This window comes from Adiantum capillus-veneris, chromosome 7 (assembly GCF_014529385.1).
Source record: "Adiantum capillus-veneris isolate H3 chromosome 7, ASM1452938v2, whole genome shotgun sequence".
Lineage (NCBI taxonomy): Eukaryota > Viridiplantae > Streptophyta > Polypodiopsida > Polypodiales > Pteridaceae > Adiantum > Adiantum capillus-veneris.
This window is the reverse complement of record NC_140937.1, coordinates 106192666-106218472: the sequence shown is the minus strand read 5'-3', so window position 1 is coordinate 106218472 and position 25807 is coordinate 106192666. Positions and strand designations below refer to the sequence as shown.

At 43.5% G+C, this 25807-nt stretch overlaps 1 protein-coding gene across 3 annotated transcripts; it reads right to left on the bottom strand.

Annotated features, from left to right (window-relative positions):
* Positions 1 to 4323: 4323 nt before the first annotated feature.
* LOC147454376 (carbon-sulfur lyase) lies at positions 4324 to 25482 on the bottom strand. Of its 3 annotated transcripts, XR_015188773.1 has the most exons (3): positions 25149 to 25299; positions 4916 to 5466; positions 4324 to 4674 (listed from the first exon to the last, which is right to left on the bottom strand). XR_015188773.1 is itself a non-coding variant. In XM_086517325.1 (2 exons), the coding sequence occupies exon 2, from the start codon at positions 5446 to 5448 to the stop codon at positions 5035 to 5037; it is 414 nt and encodes a 137-aa protein (XP_086373451.1). In that variant the 5' UTR covers positions 5449 to 5466; positions 25329 to 25482; the 3' UTR covers positions 4836 to 5034. The 3 variants fall into 3 exon arrangements, 2 of the variants coding, with proteins under 2 accessions (XP_086373451.1, XP_086373450.1); XM_086517325.1 differs by lacking the exons at positions 4324 to 4674; positions 25149 to 25299 and adding an exon at positions 25329 to 25482 and having other exon boundaries at positions 4836 to 5466; XM_086517324.1 differs by lacking the exon at positions 4324 to 4674 and having other exon boundaries at positions 4836 to 5466.
* Positions 25483 to 25807: the final 325 nt, after the last annotated feature.

Below are 25807 nucleotides of genomic sequence, written 5' to 3'. Positions count from 1 at the left end.
GTACATCGAAGTATCACTCCATGAAATGCACGGTCTTGTCTAGCAACATCGACCTTAGGTATGTGAGGATGAATCAACAAATCTCATATATCTTCGCAAAGGTCTTTGGAGCAAGGAAGTTGAGGCAATTTCAAGCTATGCTTGGAGTAAAAGAGTTTGTGTTGAAACTTGAAGGGGGGTATTGTGATATTAAGCTCAACACATGGTTTGCTTGGACGGCTTTCCACCTATAATCATCATTGGCACGAGGCGACAAACATGAGGATAATCGCCAATGGTGCTACAAGTGGACTTCACCGACATGCTGATCTACCCGTTGAGAGTTATGATCCTTATCGTCATACTCGCTAACTATTTAGCATTGATCATTGTGCAATCACTTTATGTGTATTTTTTGACTTAAATTTCTAGGTCATCTTAACATTTTTTAGTAGTGAAGTAGAAGAAACACTTTTCCATCACCCACCTATAATCTACAAATCTCTACTGGGTCAATTTATTATCTTACTAAGAAAATTTTCCCCAACCCAAAACTCGCCCATCTCTCGTCGCCTCCTATTTCGTCATTTGCTCCCACCTTACTCTACGTCAAAACTTCTCTATTCTCTTGCATCCTAAATTTTCATATTCCAAGCATAAATAGTCACTGTGGATTTTTGTTCTTTTTTAATGGTGCTACCATGAGCCAACGCCTAGAGCTCCGACAACCCCAATCAGTGAAAGCTCTACGCCACCTTAATGGCTCTTCAATAGTATAGAATGTTTTCCAATCAACAAGATTCCTTACACCACCAAAGCATCCCTAAGCATGACACCTGACTAGCTAGCATTTCCCTCGTGAATTCTCTCGCTCGCATGTTCAACGTAGTGTGTAAGGCTATATGCTTTCAAGGTGAAATGCCTTCCCTTTTCATCAAGTGAGTTGTGGCTACTTCAAAAACGGATGGAACTGTTTGTGTGCCTCGAGCATCTCATGCAAACAAGCGCGAGAGAGAGAGAGAGAGAGAGAGAGAGAGAGATCTCCAAGTAGATTATTCTTGTTTATTGTATTTTTTTCAAAACTCGGTAGTTCCTAGAGATGTCATTAGAGTTATATTCATTTGTCACTATCAGATCCACTTTTAAAGATTACCATTTGATTAATTTTGACTAAGATATAAGTTATTTTGGAAGACAAAATTTAAATAATCCATGGAAATGATCAGACATATCCATACTCGGAGATTGGGAAAACTTGATAGTTGGCCTTCTTTTATTCTTAAGCTCCATTGATGACACTTTACTCGGATTCAGAATAGCAAGAATACGAGCAATAGAAGTGAGGGAGGTCTTAGCACTTGCTTTTCTGATCCCTAAGAGTGAGAGGGGTTGCTTTCATAGATTTTGGCAGTCAATAGAAATAGAAGGGGTCTTCTCAACAAAAATAGGGTAGAGAAGGGGACGTTCAAAGTGGAGAGAGGGAGATTGCTTTGTCCTTCTTCCAAATAGAAAGGGAGAAAGGGGACGCTAGAGTTTTGTTGCTTGTTTTGTCCTTTGGTCACCCACTTATTAAGTGGGCAAGCGGCCTCTTTTAAAAATGGTCTGAATGTGGTAAAAACTCAATCAAACCTTATAAAGTGAACCATGCTTACACAATCACAATCCATGCGTCCCTTGATGCAATCTCATGCAAAAATGCAAACATAAGCCTCCTTATTGAAAAGCATCTACTTTCTCGAAAGTTTTCGCTCTCTCATAAAGCATTTGTATTTCCCAAAGTTTTCTTTTCACCCATGTTCATTCAAGCGCTTACTGATTTCTTGTACACAGTTCTAGCTCAATTCGAAATTTCCTCCCGACTATGGAATATTTCCTTTCCGATGCTCTCGTCACCCATTATGTGACGTATCGGGAATACCCATCCCCTAGTCCTTTCTAACCAAACTTACAGTACAATCTCCTTCACGATGCTCTATGTCACCCACATCAAAGATGTCCGTTTCAAATCGTCGAATACTTCTCCACGATGATTCTTATCACCTGTCCAATGTGACGCATCAATCGTACCCATTCTTGGTAGCCCTACAAATATCCTAGTAGAAACATCTGTAGTAGATGTCTCAAGCGAGAAGATCCTCACTTGTAATTCCAATAATTTATTTAGAAGTATATTTCCTCCAGATAAAGCTGATTTAATAATATTTTTACCAATAAACATAATGTTCTCATAGTTTGAAATAAAAACTTTCAACAAAGACACAAAACCCATATGTTAAAAGAATTTTCAATCCATTCTAGTTCAAATGACCCAATTAGCTATGCCACAAAGCACATAATTACCTAATCTTGTTTCCAACACGATCTATGAAATCTCATGAGCCCACTGGCCAAGATCAATAAGCATGTTTGAATCTTCCAAACACTAATTCCAAAGCATATATAATGGCCACAATTAACTTACTATAGTCGATAAGGATCTTTGCATGATTTTGGCATGTGTCATATTTATGAGAATAACTACAGAATTATTAGCAATTTTGATATGAATCTCATACATCAACTATACCCTAGTGAATGCATCCTCATCTACTATTATAATAAGCTGAGAGCATGTCCTTGTTTTGAGTCACATAAAATGATGCACCAAGAGTCCAAAAGCCAACCTTGGATAAGTCCGCCATACAAGGCTAGTCAAAAGGCATGCAATCACTGGCGATGCAAACAAAAAATCGCCGCCATTACTTGTGACCGAACTAAATTCGTCAAGTTTGGCCTTGCCTTCATTCTCTTTCTTGCCATCTTCTCACTTCTCTTCTTCTTTTGTCTTTTAACTCTAATCAAGAATTTTTTCAATGTGTCCTTTCAATGAAAGGATTCAATATCCTCCTTGTTTTAAGATCTAATCCTCCAAGATTGAGACTTGCTTCCCTCACGAGACTTCTTGTCGACCAACTTTCAACTATAAGAGCTACACTCTACTCTTCTTGAGAAATGGTTGATATCCTCTAAAAGTAGATAGTCAACTAAATCAAACTTTAGAGTCCACTAGGTGGTGACAAATTGATGATAGCAATCCCAAACATGTCTCATGATGAAAGTAGGTAGCACAATAAGCATATGACTTTTTGCACATGTGTCTGCCTAGATTTTGTTGAGTTCATCTTGCTTCCAAATTTTGGGTAGATCTTATGAAAGATAGTCTCATTTTCATAGGCAAAGCTTTTTAAGTCCTCCAATGGTCTTCCCATTGATACATGTGAAGTAGTTGGACCCTTCCAAATGCAATTGTATAGTGGATTTTTCCAAAACATCCAACTCTTTTGAGTCTTCACCAGACAAGGTAGTAAGATTAATTGTACACCATGTATTACTTATTTTGAATAAGAACATCCTTGCTAACATCAAACTTATAAGAACACTCTTTCTCAACAAGATGCTACCATGATGTCCACAAAAAACACTTAGTCAAAATGAATGATAATGACAAACTCAACAAAAAAGAGAGTTCTGACATCATTTTGACAATTGGCAAAGCGACTATGCCCATCTATACATGTCCTATGGAGGAGTTACGTGGGGGATCTCCAACAACTTAATCCACCTCGTGTGTTTACCAAAGCTCATCAACAAACTTGAATTCAATAAACCTCACCACAACCCTCACAATGGTTGCACCCAAAAAAAAGGATCATACATTTGCCAAAAAATCTGCTTAGAAATGTCAATGCCTTAAGGCGACCACACTACTGTGCATAAGCAGTATTAATTGAACTAAATAGTGTTGAAAGAAAATAGACAGACACCGCTAGAATCAACTAGTAACTACATTGCATATAATCGCCAAATAAAGCAAAAAAAACATAGTAAGCCATGAGAGCTTCCACACGAGCAAGCAAAAGTCCGCCTTGAGAATATAAAAACGAAAATATGAATAGACAAGGGATTGTAAATAGGCATATAAGATTGACATTTAAAGTGCATCCAAAGATGCATCAAATTTCACAAGTTTTGCAACAATACAATGCATAACTGGGGTATAACTGGGGGAGCATGTAACACCCGTCCCAAACTCTACCCTCCCACTTGCCTCGCCGCTAACCTCTGGCCTTTGCCCCAACGGGATCATCTCTAGATTCCTTTCTTTTTAACGAGTTTTGTAAAATCGTTCAGACATATGACAATATTTCTCATGCACAACGCATGAGCATCAAAACAAAATGGCCATAAGACAGCAACATTGATGCAATCAAGAGGGCAGAGGAATGCACAGGAGCGGCAATCAGTGTTTGCTACAAAAGTGACAAAAAAAGGGATCGAGAAAATCCTTTGGAACCTTAGCACAGGTTTTAACTCAAAAAAGCCACGTCAATTTCGGCCTATGACCAATTGAGTGATAAGGTGAAGCGCGCAGTGGTTTAAAAGTTTGTGTTTTTTCTTTCATGATCCTTTGCTGTAGCAAGGTGTGGCAAGCCTCATAAGGCACTTATTGTCTAAGCAGCATGCAAGACAAGTCAAAATGTGGCGCTAAAAAGGAAACTACAAGCAGAGTCAATGTGCAGAAAATGTGCAACTGTTCAATTGTGGTAGAATGTTCTTTACAGTAGACATATACACACGCCTGCACCACATTTGAGGACCTAAATTTTGCAAGGAGAAGGAAGAGAAGGCAGCTTTCACAAGAGCAGCTTTCCGGCCCTACCGCCAAGACACACAAATCAACTATTAGTTGCAATTGTGCGTATTCTCAAAATCAAGTGTTGAGTGTCTAGACTAACAATTCCAAAACTTGCGCGATTTTCTTGATTAGAGGATAGTTGTATAACATAACCTAATCTGAGCATGTAGACCATCATGAATATCTTCCAACATCCTATCTTTAATGTAACATTACTCTAAGAATTTACCTTTACACACACACACACACAGAGAATCTTACGTGAGGTAATTTGATGTTAACTGCTTCGACCATGCTTTGTAACTGTTTCGAAATTCGAATTCCAACACAGAAGCGAGAAGTGATTGCATCTCACTTGTTAACAAACATAGGCAAGCCCCCTATGGTTTTTCGACTTTTGACAGGGTAGAAATATCTGAGGCTGCAAAGGAATCCTCCCAATTAATTCCATCAAATTTCTTCACAGAGACATGATTGATACTACCTGGGTCTACACATCCAACGGTCACTGCGATGCCATCGGGATTTGACCGTGGAATATAAAATGAGCTGATCCCACATACTTTGCAGAATTTATGTTTTGCTAGGTGAGACCCAAATGTGTACGTCGTAATCCAATCTTCAGATCCCTCCTCCAACTTGAAGTCTTCAGCTGGTACAATAAAATGTTTGTTCCCACGCATCAAGCAGTTTGAGCAGTTACAATCCCAAGCAATCAGCTCGGTCGGGGCAAGAACTTGCCACCTCACTTTTCTGCAATGACAGCCTCCCTTGTGCAAGACTTTGCTCGTCATATTTTTAGATATTAGATTCTGGAATAAGGATAACCACATCAGAAGCATGCAAAGTTTGTTGTACTGAACAGAAGGGCTAGGAAGAAGACACACAACACACACACACACACACACACACACGAATCCAGGAAGAACTGAAATTCACCTATTAGGAACAATGCAAGTTACAAACCAATGTAAGTTGTCCAAAAGAGAAAAAAATCAGCTCCATCATGCATAGTGTTACACTGGACACTGTAGTATCCCCACTATCTTCATCAATAATGCCAATGGTGGCGTAGAAGTAAGAACCACTATGCATACACCGCCAAAAATACACAGGTGCCGTTTCAAACGAACAAACATCAATGCAAAGCTTGAGTAACAAATCTCTGTCACTAAACCCCATGTGCCCGCACATATGCAACTCTATTATGTGCAGTATCACACGACACACTCACATAAGATACATCAATACAAAGCCCTGTGTACTAAGATATTATCATGACTCCCACAAGCGCAAATGCATATACACAGACACATGGAGCATTTGGTTGAAATCTCAAAAATACATCTATAACATGACAACATTTTAGGACAATGTAAACCACTCAAAATTTGGAAATGCATTTTCAGCACTATAAAGGGAACCGGGCAGCCAGGCTTTGGAGTAGATTGCAGAGCGCTAGCAGAAGGAGCAGGCAACCCAGCATTTTGCAAATCTCAGCCTAGCGTTTTCAGCCCTGCAGACCAGCTAGCGGTTTTGGACAACATCAGCCAGCATTAGCAATTTCCAGCCCTAGCGCTCCTCTTCCCAACAGATCAGCCAGCGTTTTCAGATTTCAGTCCATCTCCCTCACTAGAAAGTGTTTCGGATCTGGCTTTGCGTGTTTCCCCTTGTGGTATGGTATTTTGGCAGCCCATCGAGCCTCCCCTCGGCCATCCCCTCGCCGGCATTGACTGCTCCACTGTTGTCCAGCATCCGCATCATCGAGATCTGCATTTTCAGCCCTTCATTCCTCTCACATCGGGAGTGCAAATCAGCCCCTTGGTGGCCATCCACAATCCAACATCAAGAAGGATCCAAGGGTGCATCAAATCAGCCCCGGAGGTGCCTCATCTTGAGGAGTTTCCGCGGCGACAGTCATCATTCGAGTCGGTAGAGTTTGCACTTGAGGTATTACATGTGTGTGCATTCCATTTGCACAATCTAAAGAAAACACCACATCGCCAACGGTGTGGAAGGCCCTTGAGAAAGTCGGTTGGGACCCCATCAGGTGTCATTCTCCTCCTCTCTCTCTTTCTCTCTCCCTCTACATATCTCTACCACACTCTCTCATTCCCTCTCTTCAGCGAAAAGTAAAAGGAACCATGTCACATGCACACATAACCCTATGTGCATGTGGACAAGCTGTAACTCCTACTTCTAGGGTTTAGGTCAGCCTAGGAAGTGTTATGGCACCTTTGTGAGCCTATATGCAGGACGTGCATGTCCAAGCACTTAGAGTAGTTGCATACCCTCTGATTGCACAATCCATCAGCACCAAGCATTAGCACTCCACCGCATATGAACCGCCTCTTATCCGCGTGTGAACCACCTCTTATAAGGCATTAGTGACCTTTGGGTTTTTAAGTCAAATCGTGGGGGTGAAATGAAGTTGCTCGACCCATCATTCTGGCAGTACATAAGCAAGCCATTGGGCGCTAGAGAAAGAAGAAGAAGAAGAAGAAAACGCAAGACTAAGTACCCGCAATACCAGCAGTACCCGCACCATCAACCTCAGCGTTTTCAGCATCAACATCCAACATTTTCGAGCATCAGCCCATCAGCGTTTTTGCCACCATCTATCGTCCTCCTGTAGCAGATGCCTCAGTGTTTGCATCAAGGATTCGGCCCTCACATCAATCATCGGCATAGCAGATCAGCACTTCAGTAAACCAGCGTTTTTTTAGCCCACAAACGCCAGCATTTTCAGATTTCAGCCCTCAGTCTCATCAGTCATTAGCAATTTCAGATTTCAGCCCTCAACCTTATCAGCGCTTTCAGTTTCCAGCCTTAGCCTCACAGTACCTCAGCATCTACAGCATTTTCGAGCATCAGCCCATCAGCGTTTTTGCCACCATCTATTGTCCTCCTGTAGCAGATGCCTAGCGTTTTCATCAAGGATTCAGCCCTCAGATCAGTCATCGGCATAGCAGATCAGCACTTCAGCAAACCAGCGTTTTTTCAGCCCACAAACGCCAGCGTTTTCAGATTTCAGCCCTCAGCTTCATCAGTCATCAGCAATTTCAGATTTCAGCCCTCAGCCTTATCAGCGTTTTTCAGTTTCTAGCCTTAGCCTCACAATACCTCAGCATCTATCGCCGGCACCAAGTGCTCCACTGCTGCCCATCATCGGCATCATCGAGATCTATGTTTTCAGCCCTTCATTCCTCTCGCATCGGGAGTGCAGATCAGCCCTTGGTGGCCATCCGCAATCCCACATCGAGATGAATCCAAAGGTGTATCAAATCAATTCCGGAGGTGCCTGTCTTGAGGAGTTACCGCGGCGACAGTCATCATTCGAGTCAGTAGAGTGTGTACATGTGTATACATTCCATTTATGCAATCTAAAGCAAATACCACATCCGCAACGGTGTGGGGGGCCTTTGAGAGGGTTGGTTGGGACCCCATCAAGTGTCATTCTCCTCTTCTCTCTCTTTCTTTCTCCCTCTACACATCTCTACCGCACTCTCGTTCCCTCTCTTCAGGGAAAAGTAAAAGGAATCACTAATGCAAGGAAAGAAAAGAAAGGATTTGTGGAAGTGTACAACCTAGATCTTCTCCATTTCAATTCCGTTGCACCTGCCACTGGACACCCTCCAACCGTTGCCAATGTGGTATTTGCTTTTGATTCGTAATGGAATGTACACACATGCAATACCAATGAGGCAACTCTGAACTGAAGAGATACGCGCTCGTTGTTGTGCTTCGCCCACCCCACAACCCCCCCTCGCGCTGTCGTGCCCATCGCCTCCCTATCTCCCCCTCCCTCTGTCACAAAGTGATGACGTGGCTACCGAGAGCAGAAACCCTAATTTCTGCCAAAAACCCTAATTTGCAGAAACCCTAATTTCTAGAAACCCTAACCCTAACTGTTGGCTGAAACCCTAATGTGGCTGGAAACCCTAAAGCAGGCAGCTGAAATGCCACGTGGCAAGCGGTACGGATTTCCGGAATTTGCTGGTTGATTTGCAGCTTTTATAAGCGACGCAATTTTTGATGCTTTTGTCCACGCAAACCGTGTGAGAGGGAGCAAGAGAGAGAAAGATTGTTGCTTTATTTTAATGTAAAAGCCTCAAGAGGGCTTGTGAGAGTATTTTGCTTTTGCTCCGGAAGCTTTTGGGGCTCTGCTTTTGGGCATCCCTTGTAATTTTTAAATAAGCGGTGAGGGGCTCACTCTGCAGAGCATCTGGACGCAGTCTCAGAGTGAAACCCTAACCGCTCTCTTGTACTTTGGCATTGATTTAATACATAAAGAAATACCGAAAGGGGCGTCAGTCTTTGGGGCCAATATCTCTAGGCACGGAACTCCGCCGGGCCAGTGAAAATCTATTGTGATCTGTGAATTGTTTTGAAGTGGTTATTTGGTGCCGTGGTGATTGATTCTTGACTTGGAGTGTCCAAGTCTGTTATAGTGGTATCAGAGCACGGCCGATTTCTCTTCTACGGAAAATCCGATCCCCAATTTTTTTCCGCGGCACCTATGGCTTCACGCAAGGATCAGTCGACTCCCTCTGCATCTGGAAATGCGGACAGGGATCACAACAAGGATTCCGGCAGAGAGTATGGCCCGCCTAGGCCTACTCGGGCGAAGCGACGAGAGATGGAGCGTCGTCAATTGATTGGCGATGCAACAAAGACAATGCTCACTTTTGCGAAGGACCCAAAATTTGCAAAATATATGAGCGAGACTTCTTTTCAGGAAGTGCATGAGCAGTGGCAGAAAACCACAACACCACCTCCGAAACCTGCTCTCAAGAAACCTTCTGCTCACAAGAAATACTCAGAGAAGGAATTAGAAGAGGTGGTTGATGCACGGGTTGCTCAGCTTTTTGACGCGCAAAAGAAAGTCAAAAAGCACGGCAAAAAGCAAAAGAAAGGCACTGACTTCCTGGGTTATTTGGGTCGTCAGTCGACATTTGACAAAGCAAAGAAACAGAAGAAGCGTGTTCGCTTTGAAGGAGTAGCCAGTTCTTCTTCTTCTTCTTCTTACAGTTCTTCTAGCTCTTCAGATTCGAGAGAAGAAAGATAGAAAAGGCAAAAAGCAAAGCAAGGAACAACGCTTCGGAAAGGGCAAGAAAAAGGCAAAGAAGTCTAAATCTCATCCAGATACTGACAATTCTACTGAGGACTCGTCTACAGACAGTTCAGACTCCGATGACGGAAACTTTTATGCGAACAAGAAGAATTTTTATAAAGCCAACCAGTATGACTTTCTGGAAGATAAAAGCAAGAAAGTCCGAGAGTTTAAGGAAGGTGGACACTCGATCAAATTTGATACTTTTTCAGGATACTCTAATGCTTCTAAGGCTGTCTTTTATACAGCAGTTTGACATCGCTTTCACAGGAGGACGCTACTCAGAGCACTCCAAGATTCGGAGAGCTGCCTCTTACTTTAAGGGGAATGCTCGCACTTGGTGGTCCACGCTTCTTTTAAACAAGATTGCGCCAGTTAAATGGCTGAAATTTAAGAAGCTTTTTATTTCTTCTTGGTTGACGCAAGAGTATGAACACGATATACGAGCTGCTTGGAGCCATCTTCGGATGACCAAGAAAGATACAATAAATGCTTATTGTGAGAGATTCTGGAGCTCTTTTCTACCCATGTTAGGTGCAGCGGAATGAATGTTGTATTTTCTCAAGATTAGTGATCTTTATTGCTCAAGGTTCCTTTTAGCTCTTAGGGAAAGAGAGAGCTTTCCGTCTTATGGAGAGTGCTATGATCACGAACAAAGCGAGAGGATATTGTGCGTGCAAGTGAATGAGACTGAGAGAAGGAGAGAGAAGAGATACGACACCGAGAGGTTGTAAAACCCTCCTCCGAAGGCCCCACTCTCGTCGGCGAGAGTGGTCTACTTTGATTGCACAAAGGTGTACAATGCGTATGCAATGGACTGATGCAATGGGACTATGCCGATGACGACGATGACGACGACGACTTGATGGTTGAAATCTGAGATCTTCTAACTGCTGTTTTTCAGGGCTGTTTCGGTGGCTGAAAATGACTGTTTTGGCTGCGTTTTTGTAAGGTGCAGCGGAATGAATGTTGTATTTTCTCAAGATTAGTGATCTTTATTGCTCAAGGTTCCTTTTAGTTCTTAGGGAAAGAGAGAGCTTTCCGTCTTATGGAGAGTGCTATGATCACGAACAAAGTGAGTGGATATTGTGCGTGCAAGTGAATGAGACTGAGAGAAGGAGAGAGAAGAGATACGACACCCAAGAGGTTGTAAAACCCTCCTCCGAAGGCCCCACTCTCATCGGCAAGAGTGGTCTACTTTGATTGCACAAAGGTGTACAATGCGAATGCAATGGACTGATGCAATGGGACTATATCGATGACGACGACGGCGATGACGACGACGACTCGATGGCTGAATCTGTGATCTTCTTTGGCTGAAATTCGTGGACTGTTTTCGGGGCTGAAATGGATTGCTTGACTGCTGGGCTTATGGCTGAAAATGATGGCTCTTGTCGGGGTTACTGCTGAAGATGAAAACGCTGATGTTCTGTACCTGTGAGGCTTCGTTTTTGGGCAAATTTGCACCTGCTGAAAACGATGCAAAGGCTGAGGTTCTGCTGGCTGAAACTACTGCAGATCTGATGCGGTTTGGGCTGAAATTCACTAACGCTAGGGCTGCCTTTCCCTTCACCAAAACGCTGGGCTGTGAAGACAAAAAAGCTAGCAAATCTGAGATGCTTGAGGGCGATAGGCTAATGTGGGGAAGCGCCAAGGTGATGGCTATGCTGCTAGAGAAGGAAAACGCCAGGCTGGGGTGTAGATGCAAAAATGCCAGGGATGGGTGAAGATGCAAAAACGCCAGGGATGGTCTGAGAGGGTACTGCTGAGAAGTTGCATGTTGAGCGGGAAGCTCCTGCTGCCTCTTCTGCCATAAAGTGCTAACTTGGGTTTGCTTATATATTAACTTAGCAAAATTGCCCTACCTACTTTTGTTGGAAAGTCACTTAAAAATAATAAGTGAAAATAACCAATAAATAGGAAAATAGGCTAAATGTACTGGAAAATTCCCCTAATTGATGCTAATGGATTCTGATGGGAATTCCGATGATCATGTTGTGTGCAACCGGAGGATATGCATCTATGCTAAGTGACTGGGCATGCACGGTCTACGAATAGACTCACAAAGTGCCAGATCACTGCTATTCTAAACTGACTTGACTGACGGGCAACCCTGCTATGGTGTAGCTTGTCCACGGACACATAGGGTTGGGATGTGTCACGTGACAGTTTTTATGGTTGAAAATGGGGGAACATCTGCAACCGACTTGGGGGAGTTCTGCTATTGTGTCATAGGGCTGAAACTGTGTGGATCTGATGTGGTTTAGGGCTGAAAACCAAAACGCTGGCTGAATCTATCCTTTGCCAAAACGCTAGGTTGATCTGCATCTGCAATCCCAAAACGCTGATGTATCTGATGCATTCGAGGCTGATCTGACTCTGCAAAGCAAAAACGCTGATGTGCCTGATGATGCTCTGCTGAATTCAATGCTAAAAAACACTGAATCTGCTGCTGTTGTTGGCATTAGTGAAAACGCTAATGGCTAGGCTGAGCCTGTCGCGGGAAAAGCGCCAAGAACTGGAGGCTTATGGCGATGGCTGCTATAGGGAGAAAAACGCCAAGGGAGGGTGGTGATGGCGATGGTCTAATGCTGAGGGAGGGTACTACTAAGAAGTTGCCTGTTGAGCGGGAAGCTCCTGTTGCCTCTTTTGCCAGAAAGTGCTAACTTGGGTTTGCTTATATATTAACTTAGCAAAATTGCCCTACCTACTTTTGTTGGAAAGTCACTTAAAAATAATAAGTGAAAATAACCAATAAATAGGAAAATAGGCTCAATGCACTGGAAAATTCCCCTAACTGATGCTAATGGATTCTGATGGGAATTCCGATGATCATGTTGTGTGCAACCGGAAGATATGCATCTATGCTAAGTGACTGGGCATGCACGGTCTACGAATAGACTCACAAAAGTGCCAGATCATTGCTAATCTAACTAACTGGACTGACTAAACCCTGTTGTGGTGTAGATTGTCCACGGACACATAGGGTTGGGATGTGTCACGTGACATCCCCTCCTTTTTCAAAGTGAGGTATTGGTACCGAACTGTATGGCGTCGAGGGAGATCGCCAACAGCATCCGGAATCCTGGAAGGGACTCTTCACCGGCCCACTCTATTGTGTGGGTCGTACGGTACTTGAACTTCATAAAGGTCTGCAACGCTTGCTTCTTTGGGCCGAGCCGAAAGCGACACAAAATCGTTTGAATCTCCGTTCTTGCGTCAACTTTGTCTAGAGATCTGCTTCTTTCGTCTTCAAGAATCTCCATGGCTGAAAATTCCTGAAACCATCTCCAACACAAAACCATGAACATACCCATTCCATGTAAAGTGAAGGAAAAAAATCTTGTCTTCTCTAAAGACTGTGTATGCAATGTAGATGAACATAGAGACGGAGTGACAACCTGTTCATCAAACACATGCAAACAATGAGATCGAATCTTTCTCTTATGATCTAGAGCAATCAACTGTGGCAATTCACAACGGTAGCAATGACAGATGGAGAAGGAGCAATGTCCTCTCCATGAATGACAATAGGAGAATCACTGTCGACATTGAGAGTTATAGTGTTAGCCGCAAATTTCAGGAGAGCATCATTATTACGAAACCATCGAATGCCTAAAATCATATCACGTCCTGAGAGGGGGGAAACAACAAATCTTCTAGTGAAGGCAGCCTGTTGAATTGAAAACAACACATCAAGGCACTCCTTCGTGATGAGAGCGTCTATACCAGGACGAAAGCCAAAGACCTCAATAGGAGATCTCGGACTAACTTCGAGGCGGGCTCTCTTAACAAGAGAGGAACTGATCACATCATGCATACTACCTGGGTCAAACAATATGACAAAACGGTGCCCCGACGTGCGACCATAACATTTAATGAGAGAATCATCAATGGGAGGGTCCTGAGAAACTTTGGGCACAATTGTGTTATCATTCATTGCATTGACAGATGTAGTGGGTGTTGTGGGTTCTTTAGATTCATTCGATTCAAGCTTAGGACATGTTCGTTTTATGTGACCCTTAATGTGACAATGAAAACAACGACCTTCCTTAGAATAAGTGCTTTGTTCTTCCGACGTGATGTATCCTCCTACAATTCCTTGTGCTACCTTTTCATCTGGAGTAAGCTTAGGTTTAGCAGTTGTGTTAGCCTTACCCTTAGATTCATTGGAAGAATTCTTTGACGAGAGACTGTTGGAAGATTGGTTAGAAGAGTTATCATTCTTACCATTCTTACCGTTCTGAGGGTTCTGAGAAGTCTGTGAGGTACTTGTGGAAGTCTTGTTCTCCTTAGGCTTTCCCTTGTTGTGCTTCATCTCCTGTGCGAGAGCAATCGCTACCGCCTTGTTGAGAACGATTAGATCGAATACCTCGACATCGTACTTGATATACTCGTCCAATCCAAAGAGAAAAGCCTCTTTGCGCTCATCATCCGACATGCGTAGTTGGGTACCTAGCTGCAAAACACGATTAGAAAAAGGCATAACAAGCATACCATTTTGCTTGAGAGCGCGCCAATCGTCCTTCAATCGTGCGAGGTACTGAGGTGGCATAAACCGCGCCTTGAGCTTGTCTTGGAAATCAACCCAACTAAAAGAGAGGGACGTGAAATCGTTGGCTGCCTCTAGGTGCGCGGCTAGCTGTGACTCTTGCCATACGTGGTACCAATTGATGGCATCACCGGCAAGGTACATAGCTGCCGTCAAAACTTTGCTATTTCCTTTCTTCTTAGTTGTCGCAAAATAAGCATTAAATTGATTCAGCCAAGAATGAATAACTGTAGCATCCATCTTACCATCATACTTACTGAAAGTCAACTTTTCTGTACCTGGATGGTTGGAATCCGCGTCGTGGCTTGCGCCACTTGACGAACTACCAGCAAGCCACTTGACGAACTACCACGATCTTTGGGTGGTTCGGTCTTCGAGGCTAGCAATTGGGAAATAAATTCTTGATTGCAAGTCTCCCTTTGAGCTTCTCGTTCATCGCGCTCGCGTTCGAAAGCAAGTCGATTTTCTTCTTGTTTTGCGGCAAGAGCAAGGCGATTTTCTTCTTGTTTTGCAGCAAGTGTGGCGTTTCTTTCATCGCGCTCGCGGTCCTTGGCTTCTTGTGCACGGTCCTTTGCTGCTTGTTCTTCTGCTTTGCTTGCGAGTTGTGCCAATGCAACTCGATTCGTTTCTTGTTGTTGTGCCATCATGTCCAACATCGACTTGACCATCATCTCCATAGGAGTGAGGACAACTCGTGGCGTAGATGGCGAAGGGGGAGGGTTGGAAAAATCTCCTGGTGGCGAGAATCCTTCGTCGCCTCTCTCATGCTCATCACATGAATGTGAAGTATCCATGCCGCTTCAGGTGACGACCATGCACTAGGATCTTTGGTTCTTAAGTTCACGAGGAACTTGGTTCTTGAGGGTCTTGAGGTTCTTGAGGTTCTTGAGGTTTTCTTTTGCTTGCAAATCGTGTTGGAGAAGGATCTTCTCTTCACCCGAGTTCTACCCTTTTCTGCGGGCGCACCCCTTGGCGGCCTTGCGCTCACACCAAGGTTGCTTTTTTCCACCTCACGTCGAGTGGCCGGCCGCTAAGTGCACGGTCCGCTCTCAATGAGTGAAAAGAGACACAAGGGGAGGCTGGACAAGCCCTTCTTTCTTGGGGTTCCTGTCACTCTTCAACAAAACACGATTAGGAATCGCCACGCCCAAGTGAACTTGGGTTCATGCGATCGCAACAAGCAAAAAAAAATCCTGTGGTTCTTGTGGTTCTTTCCTTGAGTAATGCAGAACACTTCCAAAGCTCTGATACCAATGTTAGGTGCAACGGAATGAATGTTGTATTTTCTCAAGATTAGTGATCTTTATTGCTCAATGTTCCTTTTAGTTCTTAGGGAAAGAGAGCTTTCCGTCTTATGGAGAGTGCTATGATCACGAACAAAGCGAGAGGATATTGTGCGTGCAAGTGAATGAGACTGAGAGAAGGAGAGAGAAGAGATACGACACCGAGAGGTTGTAAAACCCTCCTCCGAAGGCCCCACTCTCGTCGGCGAGAGTGGTCTACTTTGATTGCACAAAGGTGTACAATGCGTATGCAATGGGACTATGCCGATGACGATGACGGTGATGACCACGACGACTTCATGGCTGAAATCTGAGATCTTCTAACTGCTGTTTTTCGGGGCTGTTTCGGTGGCTGAAAATGGGGGAACATCTGCAACCGACTTGGGGGAGTTCTGCTACTGTGTCATAGGGCTGAAACTATGTGGATCTGATGTGGTTTAGGGCTGAAAACCAAAACGCTGGCTGAATCTATCCTTTGCCAAAACGCTGATGTATCTGATGCATTCGACCCTGATCTGACTTTGCAAAGCAAAAACGCTGATGTGCCTGTGATGATGCTCTGCTGAATTCAATGCTAAAAAATGTTGAATCTGCTGCTGTTGCTGGCGTTAGTGAAAACGCTAATGGCTAGGCTGAGCCTGTCGCGGGAAAAGCGCCAAGAACTGGAGGCTTATGGAGATCGTTGCTGTAGGGAGAAAAACGCCAAGGGAGGGTGGTAATGGCGATGGTCTAATGCTGAGGGAGGGTACTGCTGAGAAGTTGCCTGTTGAGCGGGAAGCTCCTGCTGCCTCTTCTGCCAGAAAGTGCTAACTTGGGTTTGCTTATATATTAACTTAGCAAAATTGCCCTACCTACTTTTGTTGGAAAGTCACTTAAAATTAATAAGTGAAAATAACCAATACATAGGAAAATAGGCTAAATGCACTGGAAAATTCCCCTAACTGATGCTAATGGATTCTGATGGGAATTCCGATGATCATGCTATGTGCAACCGGAGGATATGCATCTATGCTAAGTGACTGGGCATGCACGGTCTACGAATAGACTCACAAAAGTGCCAGATCACTGCTAATCTAACTGACTAGACTGACTGAACCCTGCTGTGGTGTAGATTGTCCACGGACACTTAGTGTTGGGATGTGTCACGTGACAACCCACCTCTTCATTCAAGAAGATCTCGTTCAGAGAACAGATTGAGCGGTTCACCTTGGGTCTACCTACAGAGATCCGAGATCATTGCTTGGAGCAGAAGTCAGCTTCTATTCAGGAGTTGATGAGTCATGCGAAGCGGGGCTTTGCCATTCACTCTGGCAGTCTGACCTACCCCACAGATGAGGCCATGACACAACGAGCCGAACAGACTTCTGGGAATGAAAGTAGGAAGAAAAAGAGCAACCCAGAGAAAAAGGATGCACGACCCAAGCTTACTCCTCAGGAGCGAGCTCGATTCATCAAGGAGGGGAACTACTTTGGATGCGGGGAACATGGACATATCTCCGTGAAGTGCCCTAAAAAGGCACAGAAAGAACAGAATGATAAGGACGACGAAAGGCGTGAGAGTTCGAGAGCAGCTGAGGAACGTGGACAAAAAGGCAAGATGAAAACACGACTGGTTCCAGATTGTGTGGGTACCGATCCCAACACCATGGACAAGAGTACAGAACTTTGCCGACTTGGGGCAAAGTGAAAGATCAAGAGGCCCTGATCTTCTTTGATGGAGGAGCCAAGGCCAACTTCATTTCACCGGAATTGGCGGTGCGGCTCGAGATCACTCCCGATCGGATGGGACCACTTGCGGAGGCAGTTCTAGCGGCACCCGCCAGGGACGTAGCCATTACACTTGTCATTGGCAAACTTCGGTTGCATTGTCAGGGGTATTTGGGGCATGAGGACTTCTTCATAATGCCTTTGGAGGATTGTGATGTTCTCTTAGGAAGTCCCTGGTACCACAAGAACAACGCCGTGGTCGACTATCGGGCGAGGAAAGCGACTTTGACTACAGAGAAGGGCAAAACCATTGTACTTGATATTAAACTGAAGGGCGAGTGTCCCTATTGTATCGGCTTCGGCCATTTCAAAATTAATGAAATCCAGTCTGTTTGTTTACTCGATCTTTATGAAAGAATTGAGCGATAAGGATAGGACAAATATGTCTAAACTTGATAAAGAACGCCAAGATTTTCTCCACTCCCACGCCGATTGCTTCTTAGAGGGCCTACCAGGCGAGTTACCACCTGCTCGTCTTGAAGATCATACAATTGATCTGATACCTGGAAGCACACCACCGAACCGGCCACCTTACTGTGTGAGCCGAGCACAGAATGAAGAGATTATGAACCAAGTGAAAGACCTCTTGGAAAAGGGTCTTGTCCAGCCTAGTACTTCACCGTATTGCTCTCCAGTGTTGTTGGTTTTGAAGAAAGACAGATCTTGGAGAGTGTGCATCGATTATAGAGCTCTCAACAAAATCACCATCAAGAACAGATTTCCGATTCCTAGGATCGATGATATACTCGACAAGTTACAGGATCCTCGTGCTTTAGCAGGATTGACCTAAAGAGTGGATATCATCAGATCCAAATCGCGCCGGGAGACGTCTACAAGACAACCTTTCGGACTACTTTTGGGTTATTTGAGTTTTTGGTGACGCCTTTTGGCTTAACCAATGCTCCTCCGACATTTAACCAGATGATGGACAGGATTTTTTGAGAGTACAGGCTATTTGTTGGCACTTTCTTTGATGACATCATTGTTTTCTCCAAGAATGAGGCAGAACACAGAGCTCATCTGCTTCAGGTCTTTCAAGCATTACGAGATCACAAGTTAGTGATTAATGCAAACAAAAGTGAATTTTTCCTACCAGAGATACACTTTTTGGGACACATTGTCTCAGCAGCAGAAGTGCAAATGGATTCGGCCAAGATAGAGACTATACGTGATTGGCCCGATTTGAAGAATGTCCATGAAGTTAGAAGCTTCCTGGGACTACGTTTGTACTACAGGCGGTTCATACAAAAGTTTGCAAAGGTTGCTTCCCCTTTGCATATCTTGACACAAAAAGGAGTCCCTTTCTCGTGGGGATCCACAGAGGTGACTGCCTTTCAAACATTGAAAGAGAAAGTGACTACGGGACCAGTTTTGACTTTGCCGGATTTGCAGAAGTCATTAGAAGTATATTGTGATGCTTGTGGTCGTAGTCTGGGTGCGGTCTTAATGCAAGAAGGCCATGTCATTGCTTACGAGAGCCGATTGTTCTCAAGGCCGGAGATGACAACACAGATTTATGAGAAAGAGCTTTTAGCGGTTATCCATGCTCTTACTCAATGGCGGCATTACCTACTCGGAGCGGATTTTACCGTCTTTACAAGCCATCAGAGTTTGCGCTACTTCTTGTCACAGAAGCATCTTTCGGAAAAGCAGATGCGGTGGACGAACATCTTGTCACAGTTTCACTTCCAGATTATGTGCAGGGACAGAAGAATGTGGTGGCAGATGCTTTGTCTCGGAAACCATTGGTTCTGGCTATTTCCGCGATACATCATAGGAGCTTCGAGGATATGGTCGACCAGTATGCCACAGATACACATTTTGAAGATAATTTAGGAGAGACAGTAGCAGGATACTCCATTGGGGAAGGCTACTTGATGAGTAAAACCGTGTTGTGCGTTACACAGCCGTTGAGGGAAAAGATTATGACTGAATGCCAGTGTCCACCTTTTACGGGTCACCACAGCATTGCTACCACCATGAAAGGGGTAGAGAGATACTTCTTTTGGCCGAGACTCAAAAAAGGATGTGAAAGAGTTTGTGCGCAGTTGCTTAGTATGCCAGAAGGTCAAGTTTGACAGGCATAAGGCACAGGGATTGTTACAGCCTTTACCCATACCCACCCGTCCCTAGGAAAGTATTGCAATGGATTTCATTTTTTATCGATGGTATCTGGACTGTTATTGACAGATTTAGCAAACAGGCTCATTTCATTCCAGTGAAGAAAACAGTCAAGCCGGATCACTTAGCGAGACTGTTTGTGGCCCAGATCTTCAGATTACATGGCATGCCTGAGACGATTGTCTCCGACGGAGACCCCAGATTTACGAGTTTGTTTTGGAAGGCAATTTGGGAAAACATTGGCACGCGGTTGCAGTTCTCGTCATCATTCCACCCGCAGACTGATGGGCAATCTGAGATTGCAAATTCAATGGTTCTAGATTTATTGAAGTCTTATATCTCAGATCAGAAGACTCAATGGGAAAAGTACTTACCTTTGGTGGAATTTGCCTACAACAACACGATACACTCTTCGACGGGGAAGGCGCCATTTGAGATTGTTGAAGGTGTTGTGAAGGTTCCACCCTTCCTAAGCACGAAAGATTAGCTTTTTGAAGCGGATGAATATACGCGAGACTTAGATACTGCTTTTGCCAAGGTTCGCGAGACTTTGCAGAAGTCTCAAGAACGACAGCGGATCGCCATCGTCGCAACTTGAAATTGAAGGAGGATGATTGGGTGCTCTTACGTTTTGAGAAGGCACGCCTAAGAAAGAAAAAGGGAAAGGAGGGGCTTTTTCCAAAGCTTAGTATGCGATACCACGGACCTTTCCAGATCACTGAAAAGATAAATGATGTCTCCTTCCGATTGAAACTGCCAAATACTTGGAGGATTCACAATGCATTTCATGTGAGTCTCTTGAAACCTTTGAAGGGTGATGTGCCTGATGATGGGGAGCTAGATGAGCAACCCGAAGTGGAAGAAAACGAGGAGATCCTTGTTTTGAACAGATTTTGGAACATAAGGATACGAAGAATAAAGGTAAAGTCCGAAGGCGGTTCTTGGTTAAGTTCAAGAGCTATCCTGCATTGGATGCGAAGTGGATGGAGGAGGAGGACCTAGCAGATACTCCTCAGATTGTGAAACTTTACCTCGATGCTTTTGGTTTAGCATAGTCTACTCCAAACGGAATCCAGAATTCAGCTTGGCCAGAGATTTGGTGCAGTGGGATGCACCAGAGGGGAGTCGCTCCGCTCCTTTGTTAACAGATGCCTTGATTTAGATACTAGAGTCACTGATGTCTCTTTCTTGTGTGTGAAAGTTATCTCTCTTCATTAAGTAATCTACTCAATTATCTACTAAGCTACGTCATATTTCCTAACAATTGGTATAAGAGCAAGGTTTGCTCATAGCTAAAGTATCTCAAGGAAAGGATTCCTTGAATTGAGTGGGAGTCATGACGGAGGAAGGGAAGCTCAAAATTGAGAAGTTCAAAGACAAAAACTAGCAGCATTGGAAGATGCAGATTGAAGACTATCTCTACCAGAAGGACCTCTATTTGCCACTAGGCGGTCTTGCAAAAAAGCCCGCAACGATGGCAGATGAAGCATGAATTGTCCTTGACCGAAAGGCACTAGGAACAATCCGGTTAAGCTTGGCATCAACGGTGGCCTTGAACGTTTTGGAGATGAAGACCACCGAGAACTTGATGAAGTCACTCGACGACTTCTACGAGAAACCATCAGCATTCAATAAGGTATTTCTTATGAAGCGCTTGTTCAATCTAAAGATGGCAAAAAATGGTTCAGTTGCAGAGTATCTAAATGACTTTAACACAAACATAAGTCAACTTCGATCGGTGAAAATCAATTTCGATGACAAAGTGCGAGCTCTTCTTATACTATCTTCTCTACGGGATAGTTGGGACAGCCTTGTGATGGCTGTAAGTAACTCTATCTTTGGCACAAACACTCTCAAGTTTGATAATGTTGTGGGTGTTCTCTTAAGCTAAAAAATGCAAAGGAGAAGCACAGGAGAATCATCAAGTATTGCACTATCAGTGGAAACAAGAGGAAGGCCTAAGGAGAGGTTCAAAACCCAAAAGGGTCGTGATCGCTCAAGGCAGAGCAAATCACGCACAAAGTCAGTTCTTGAATGTTGGAACTGCGGCAAGAAGAGCCACGTCAAGAAGGATTGCTGGTCCAAGATGAAGGAGTCGGAGTCTCAAGACAACAAGCCAACATCGAAGACCAATGTGGCAGGTAAAGTAGAGCAAGTTCTCTCATTAAACAATGTGTCTAATTCTTGGATAATAGATTCCGAGGCTTCATTCCATGCGACACCACACAAGCAACATTTCCAAGATTACACCAAAGGTAATTTTGGGTATGTATACTTGGGAGATGATGAAGCTTGTGAAACTGTCGGCAAAGGTACAATTTGTGTCAAAACTGCTAACGGAAATGAATGGAAGCTTAAAGATGTTAGACATGTTCTTTCTCTTGAAAAAATTTGATCTCTAAAGGACAATTCGACGATGAAGGTCACAACATTACATTCGGAAATAAACGGAGGAAGATCTCAAAGGGATCTTTGGTGGTTGCCAAGGGAGAAAAGGTCGGTACACTTTACTTGTGTACTGTCAGCACGTAATCTTCAACTTGTGTAATAGCTACAGAAGTCGACAGTGCCGTGTGGCACTATCGGCTTGGACATATGAGTACTAAAGGAATGTAAATCCTTCAAACAAAGAAGCTTCTACCAGGTTTGAAAGAAGTTCTGTGAAGATTGTGTTTATGGTAAACAAAAGAGCGTAAAATTTCAAAATCAGGAAATGAAAGAAAAAATAAAAAACTTGAGTTGGTTCATTCTAATGTTTGGGGTCCTGCAAGTACACCATCACTTGGTGGCTCATTGTACTGTGTAATTCGTAGACGATGCGACTAGAAAAACATGGGTTTATGTCGTGAAGAATAAGTCTGATGTGTTTTACATATTTCAAAGGTGGAAAGCCTTTGTGGAGAATGAAACAGATACTAAGGTTAAATGCCTCAGATCCGACAATGGAGGCGAATATTACAGCCAAGCTTTTAAAAGCTTTTGTGCTAGCAATGGCATTCGAAGACAAAGGACAACCCCAAGGACACCTCAACAAAATGGCATTTCTAAAAGAATGAACAGAACAATCATGGAGCGAGCACGAAGCATGCATCTACATGCAAGCCTACCGCTTGAGCTTTGGGCAGAAGCTGTAAGTACGTCCGTGTACTTAATCAACCGATCACCCTCAACGGCATTGGATATGGGGAGTTCCAAAAGAGGCATGGACAGGTAAACCAGTGAATTATGCATTTCTCAAAGTGTTTGGGTGCGAGGCTTTCATGCACATAGATAGAAGCCTAAGGTCAAAGCTAGATGCAACGTCCAAAAACTGTTTATTCATTGGCTATGAAGAAGGTGACTTTGGGTATCGCCTATGGAATCATGAAGATGGTAAAATTTTTAGAAGTAGGGATGTAATTTTCAACAAACAAAAGATATACAAAGATTACTTAGAAAGAAACAAACAAAAGAAATAGGTGATGAGTACATGGAGCTTGAACACGGTGAAGACTCAAGGACTGCAAACGATGACAATGTGCAACAACGTCAACCCAATGAGGAGCCTCAACCTTTTCCCCGAAGATCTACAAGAGCAAGTAGACCTCCAGAAAGGTTCGTTCCATCCTTCAACCATCTCTTGATCTCACATTCTGGAGAGCCGGAATCATACGAAGAAGCTATGCATCACGAATCCAAAGAAGAATGGATGAAGAGCATGCAAGTGGAGATGGACTCATTACATCGCAACCAAACATGGGAGTTGATTGAGTTGCCTAAAGGTAAGCGGGCACTGCAGAACAAATGGGTGTGTAAGCTGAAGGAAGAAGGTGGGAAGAAAAAGTAAAAGTTTAGGCTTGTGGTAAAAAGGTTTTCTCAAAAAAAAGGTATTGACTTCAATGAAAAATTTTCTCCTGTTGTAAAAATAAACTCAATTAGACTTGTCTTAAGCCTTGTGGCTACTCATGATTTAAATCTCGAGCAAATGGATGTAAATACGGCATTCCCGCACGGTGACTTAGAGGAGGAAATCTACATGCTTCAACCAAAGGGGTATAAAGTAAAAGGTAAGGAGAAAATGGTTTGCAGATTAAAGAAGAGCTTTTATGGTTTAAAGCAAGCATCAAGACAATGGTACTTGAAGTTCAATCAATGGATGTTGGATCACGGATTCACAAGATGCAACTCAGATCACTGCGTCTACACAAAGAATTTGGGAGATGGGAAGTTCATCATCCTAATGTTATATGTTGATGACATGTTGATTGCAAGTGCTAACATACAGGACATCAAAGACCTAAAAGAGGAGTTATCTAAATCTTTTTCAATGAAAGATTTAAGTGCTGCAAAGAGGATACTTGGTATGAAGATATCAAGGGACAGGACGAAGAAGACAATAAAGCTATCTCAAGAGGATTACATCAAAAAGGTACTAGAAAGGTTTGCAATGTAAAATGCAAAAATAGTTTCTGCACCTTTGGCTGGTCATTTTAAACTAACCAAGGATGTGTCTAAAAATACAAAAAGAGATAGCATATATGTCTAAAGTTCCATATGCTGCAGCGGTAGGTTCTCTTATGTGGTCTGGACAAGGCCGGACATTGCACATGCTGTAACAGACTTGGACACTCCAAGTCAAGAATCAATCGCGATAGCACCAAATAACCACTTCAAAACAATTCACAGATCACAATAGATTTGCACTAGCCCGGCGGAGTTCCGTGCCTAGAGATATTGGTCCCAAAGACTGACGCCCCTTTCGGTATTTCTTTATGTATTAATCAATCAATCAGATGGCCGATTTCAAAGGAGGACTTGTCTTCTCAAGGACGGCCATACATGGACAGATTGGAGGGTCCGATTTGGACTTATCTACACAAGGATCGCTACACATGGCTCTCTCTCATGAGAGAGGGTAACCCTTTTAGCCTATAAAAGGTGACCATTTCTACACACATTTTATAGTGTGAAGTTGATGCAACTAGATGGGTGTGAGGTGGTAAGAGTGAAGCAAGGCGGGAGCTTTGTAAGGGTACAATCTCTTTGTAATCTACTTCTTGTTTTGAAGTACTAAAGCCATTGAGTGGCTGCTTTCCCGTGGATGTAGCCCACATTGGATAAACCACGTATATCGTGTGTACTCTCTCTCTTTAATTTGATCCCAAAAGGCAGGACAAAACTAAAAGTCAATCTGCTTGTCTGCACAAGGAAAAAACAGCCAAAAACAACTTTAGTGAAGAAGTAGATAGCTAGAGAGAGAGGAACTCTCCTCTGTAGAATGAAGATTTGCATCTAATGTGCCGCTGAAGGTTGTCAAGACCACTTTATAGAGGCAAAGCTCCTAGTTGAGCCAAACAAAACCAGCACATACTTGCTTGCTTGGGCCTCCCAAGAAAACCTAACCCTAAAGTCCGTAACATCCACAAAGACGAATACAAAATTGTTACTCTGAATACATGGCTATTGATTGACACTACAATATTCTTGGCAAAGGTACAGACAGTCTTGAGGCTTACTTTATGTGTGTGAGCATTAACTAAGCCATGTATTTGTTAAGGAATATATGCGTGTTCACAAGTTAAGCTTGTCCATCACTAGTTACAGTCATCAACAGAGCATATCCATGTGGCCTAAGTCATGTATTTTCAAAGGGTGTACATGAGCAGGGTGTATGCTCACAAGTAGTGTGTGTTTGTCCATGGTCACTCGATGCATGAGAATGTTCCATCGTAGAAAGCCTTGACTGAGACATACAAGCATGGATGAATATGAAGGAATGTTTCGTGCCTGTGGCCCTGTTTTTCTCTACCACCTAGAGCACCAGCAAAACTCTCACAGTGTGTAGAAGACAGGGCTTACCGTGCCCCCGCAACCAACCGCGATCTGGCACCAATAGCTATATGCTTTCACCTTTCAAAAGCTTGGAAAATTCCGGAATCCGGCCTTGCTTCTGCAATGGCGACTATCTAAGCTTTAGCGGCAAAAGAGAGATATTACCATGTGAAATTTGAATAGTGGATTTTAGAGCCCCCTCCCACCTAGTCCACTCTAGCCCTTCCAAAATCCAGCCCAAAACCAAATGTTTAGCGGTGCTAACAATGCTTGACCGGCTATTACAAGTCGTCGAGGAGATGCTGGGCTCTGATTTTTCATTTCACACGGGTCAACTACAAGCTCGGGAGAAATTTGCACACCACCATTGCCAAATACAAGCCCTTCCACAGCATTCTAGAGGTCCAACTACTTCTTCTTTCTTCCATTCGCATCGTATGCAAACTTCGATGTACTCTGCTATGGATTCACGTATCTCCTTCTTTGCCTCCCCTTTTACTGGTTTT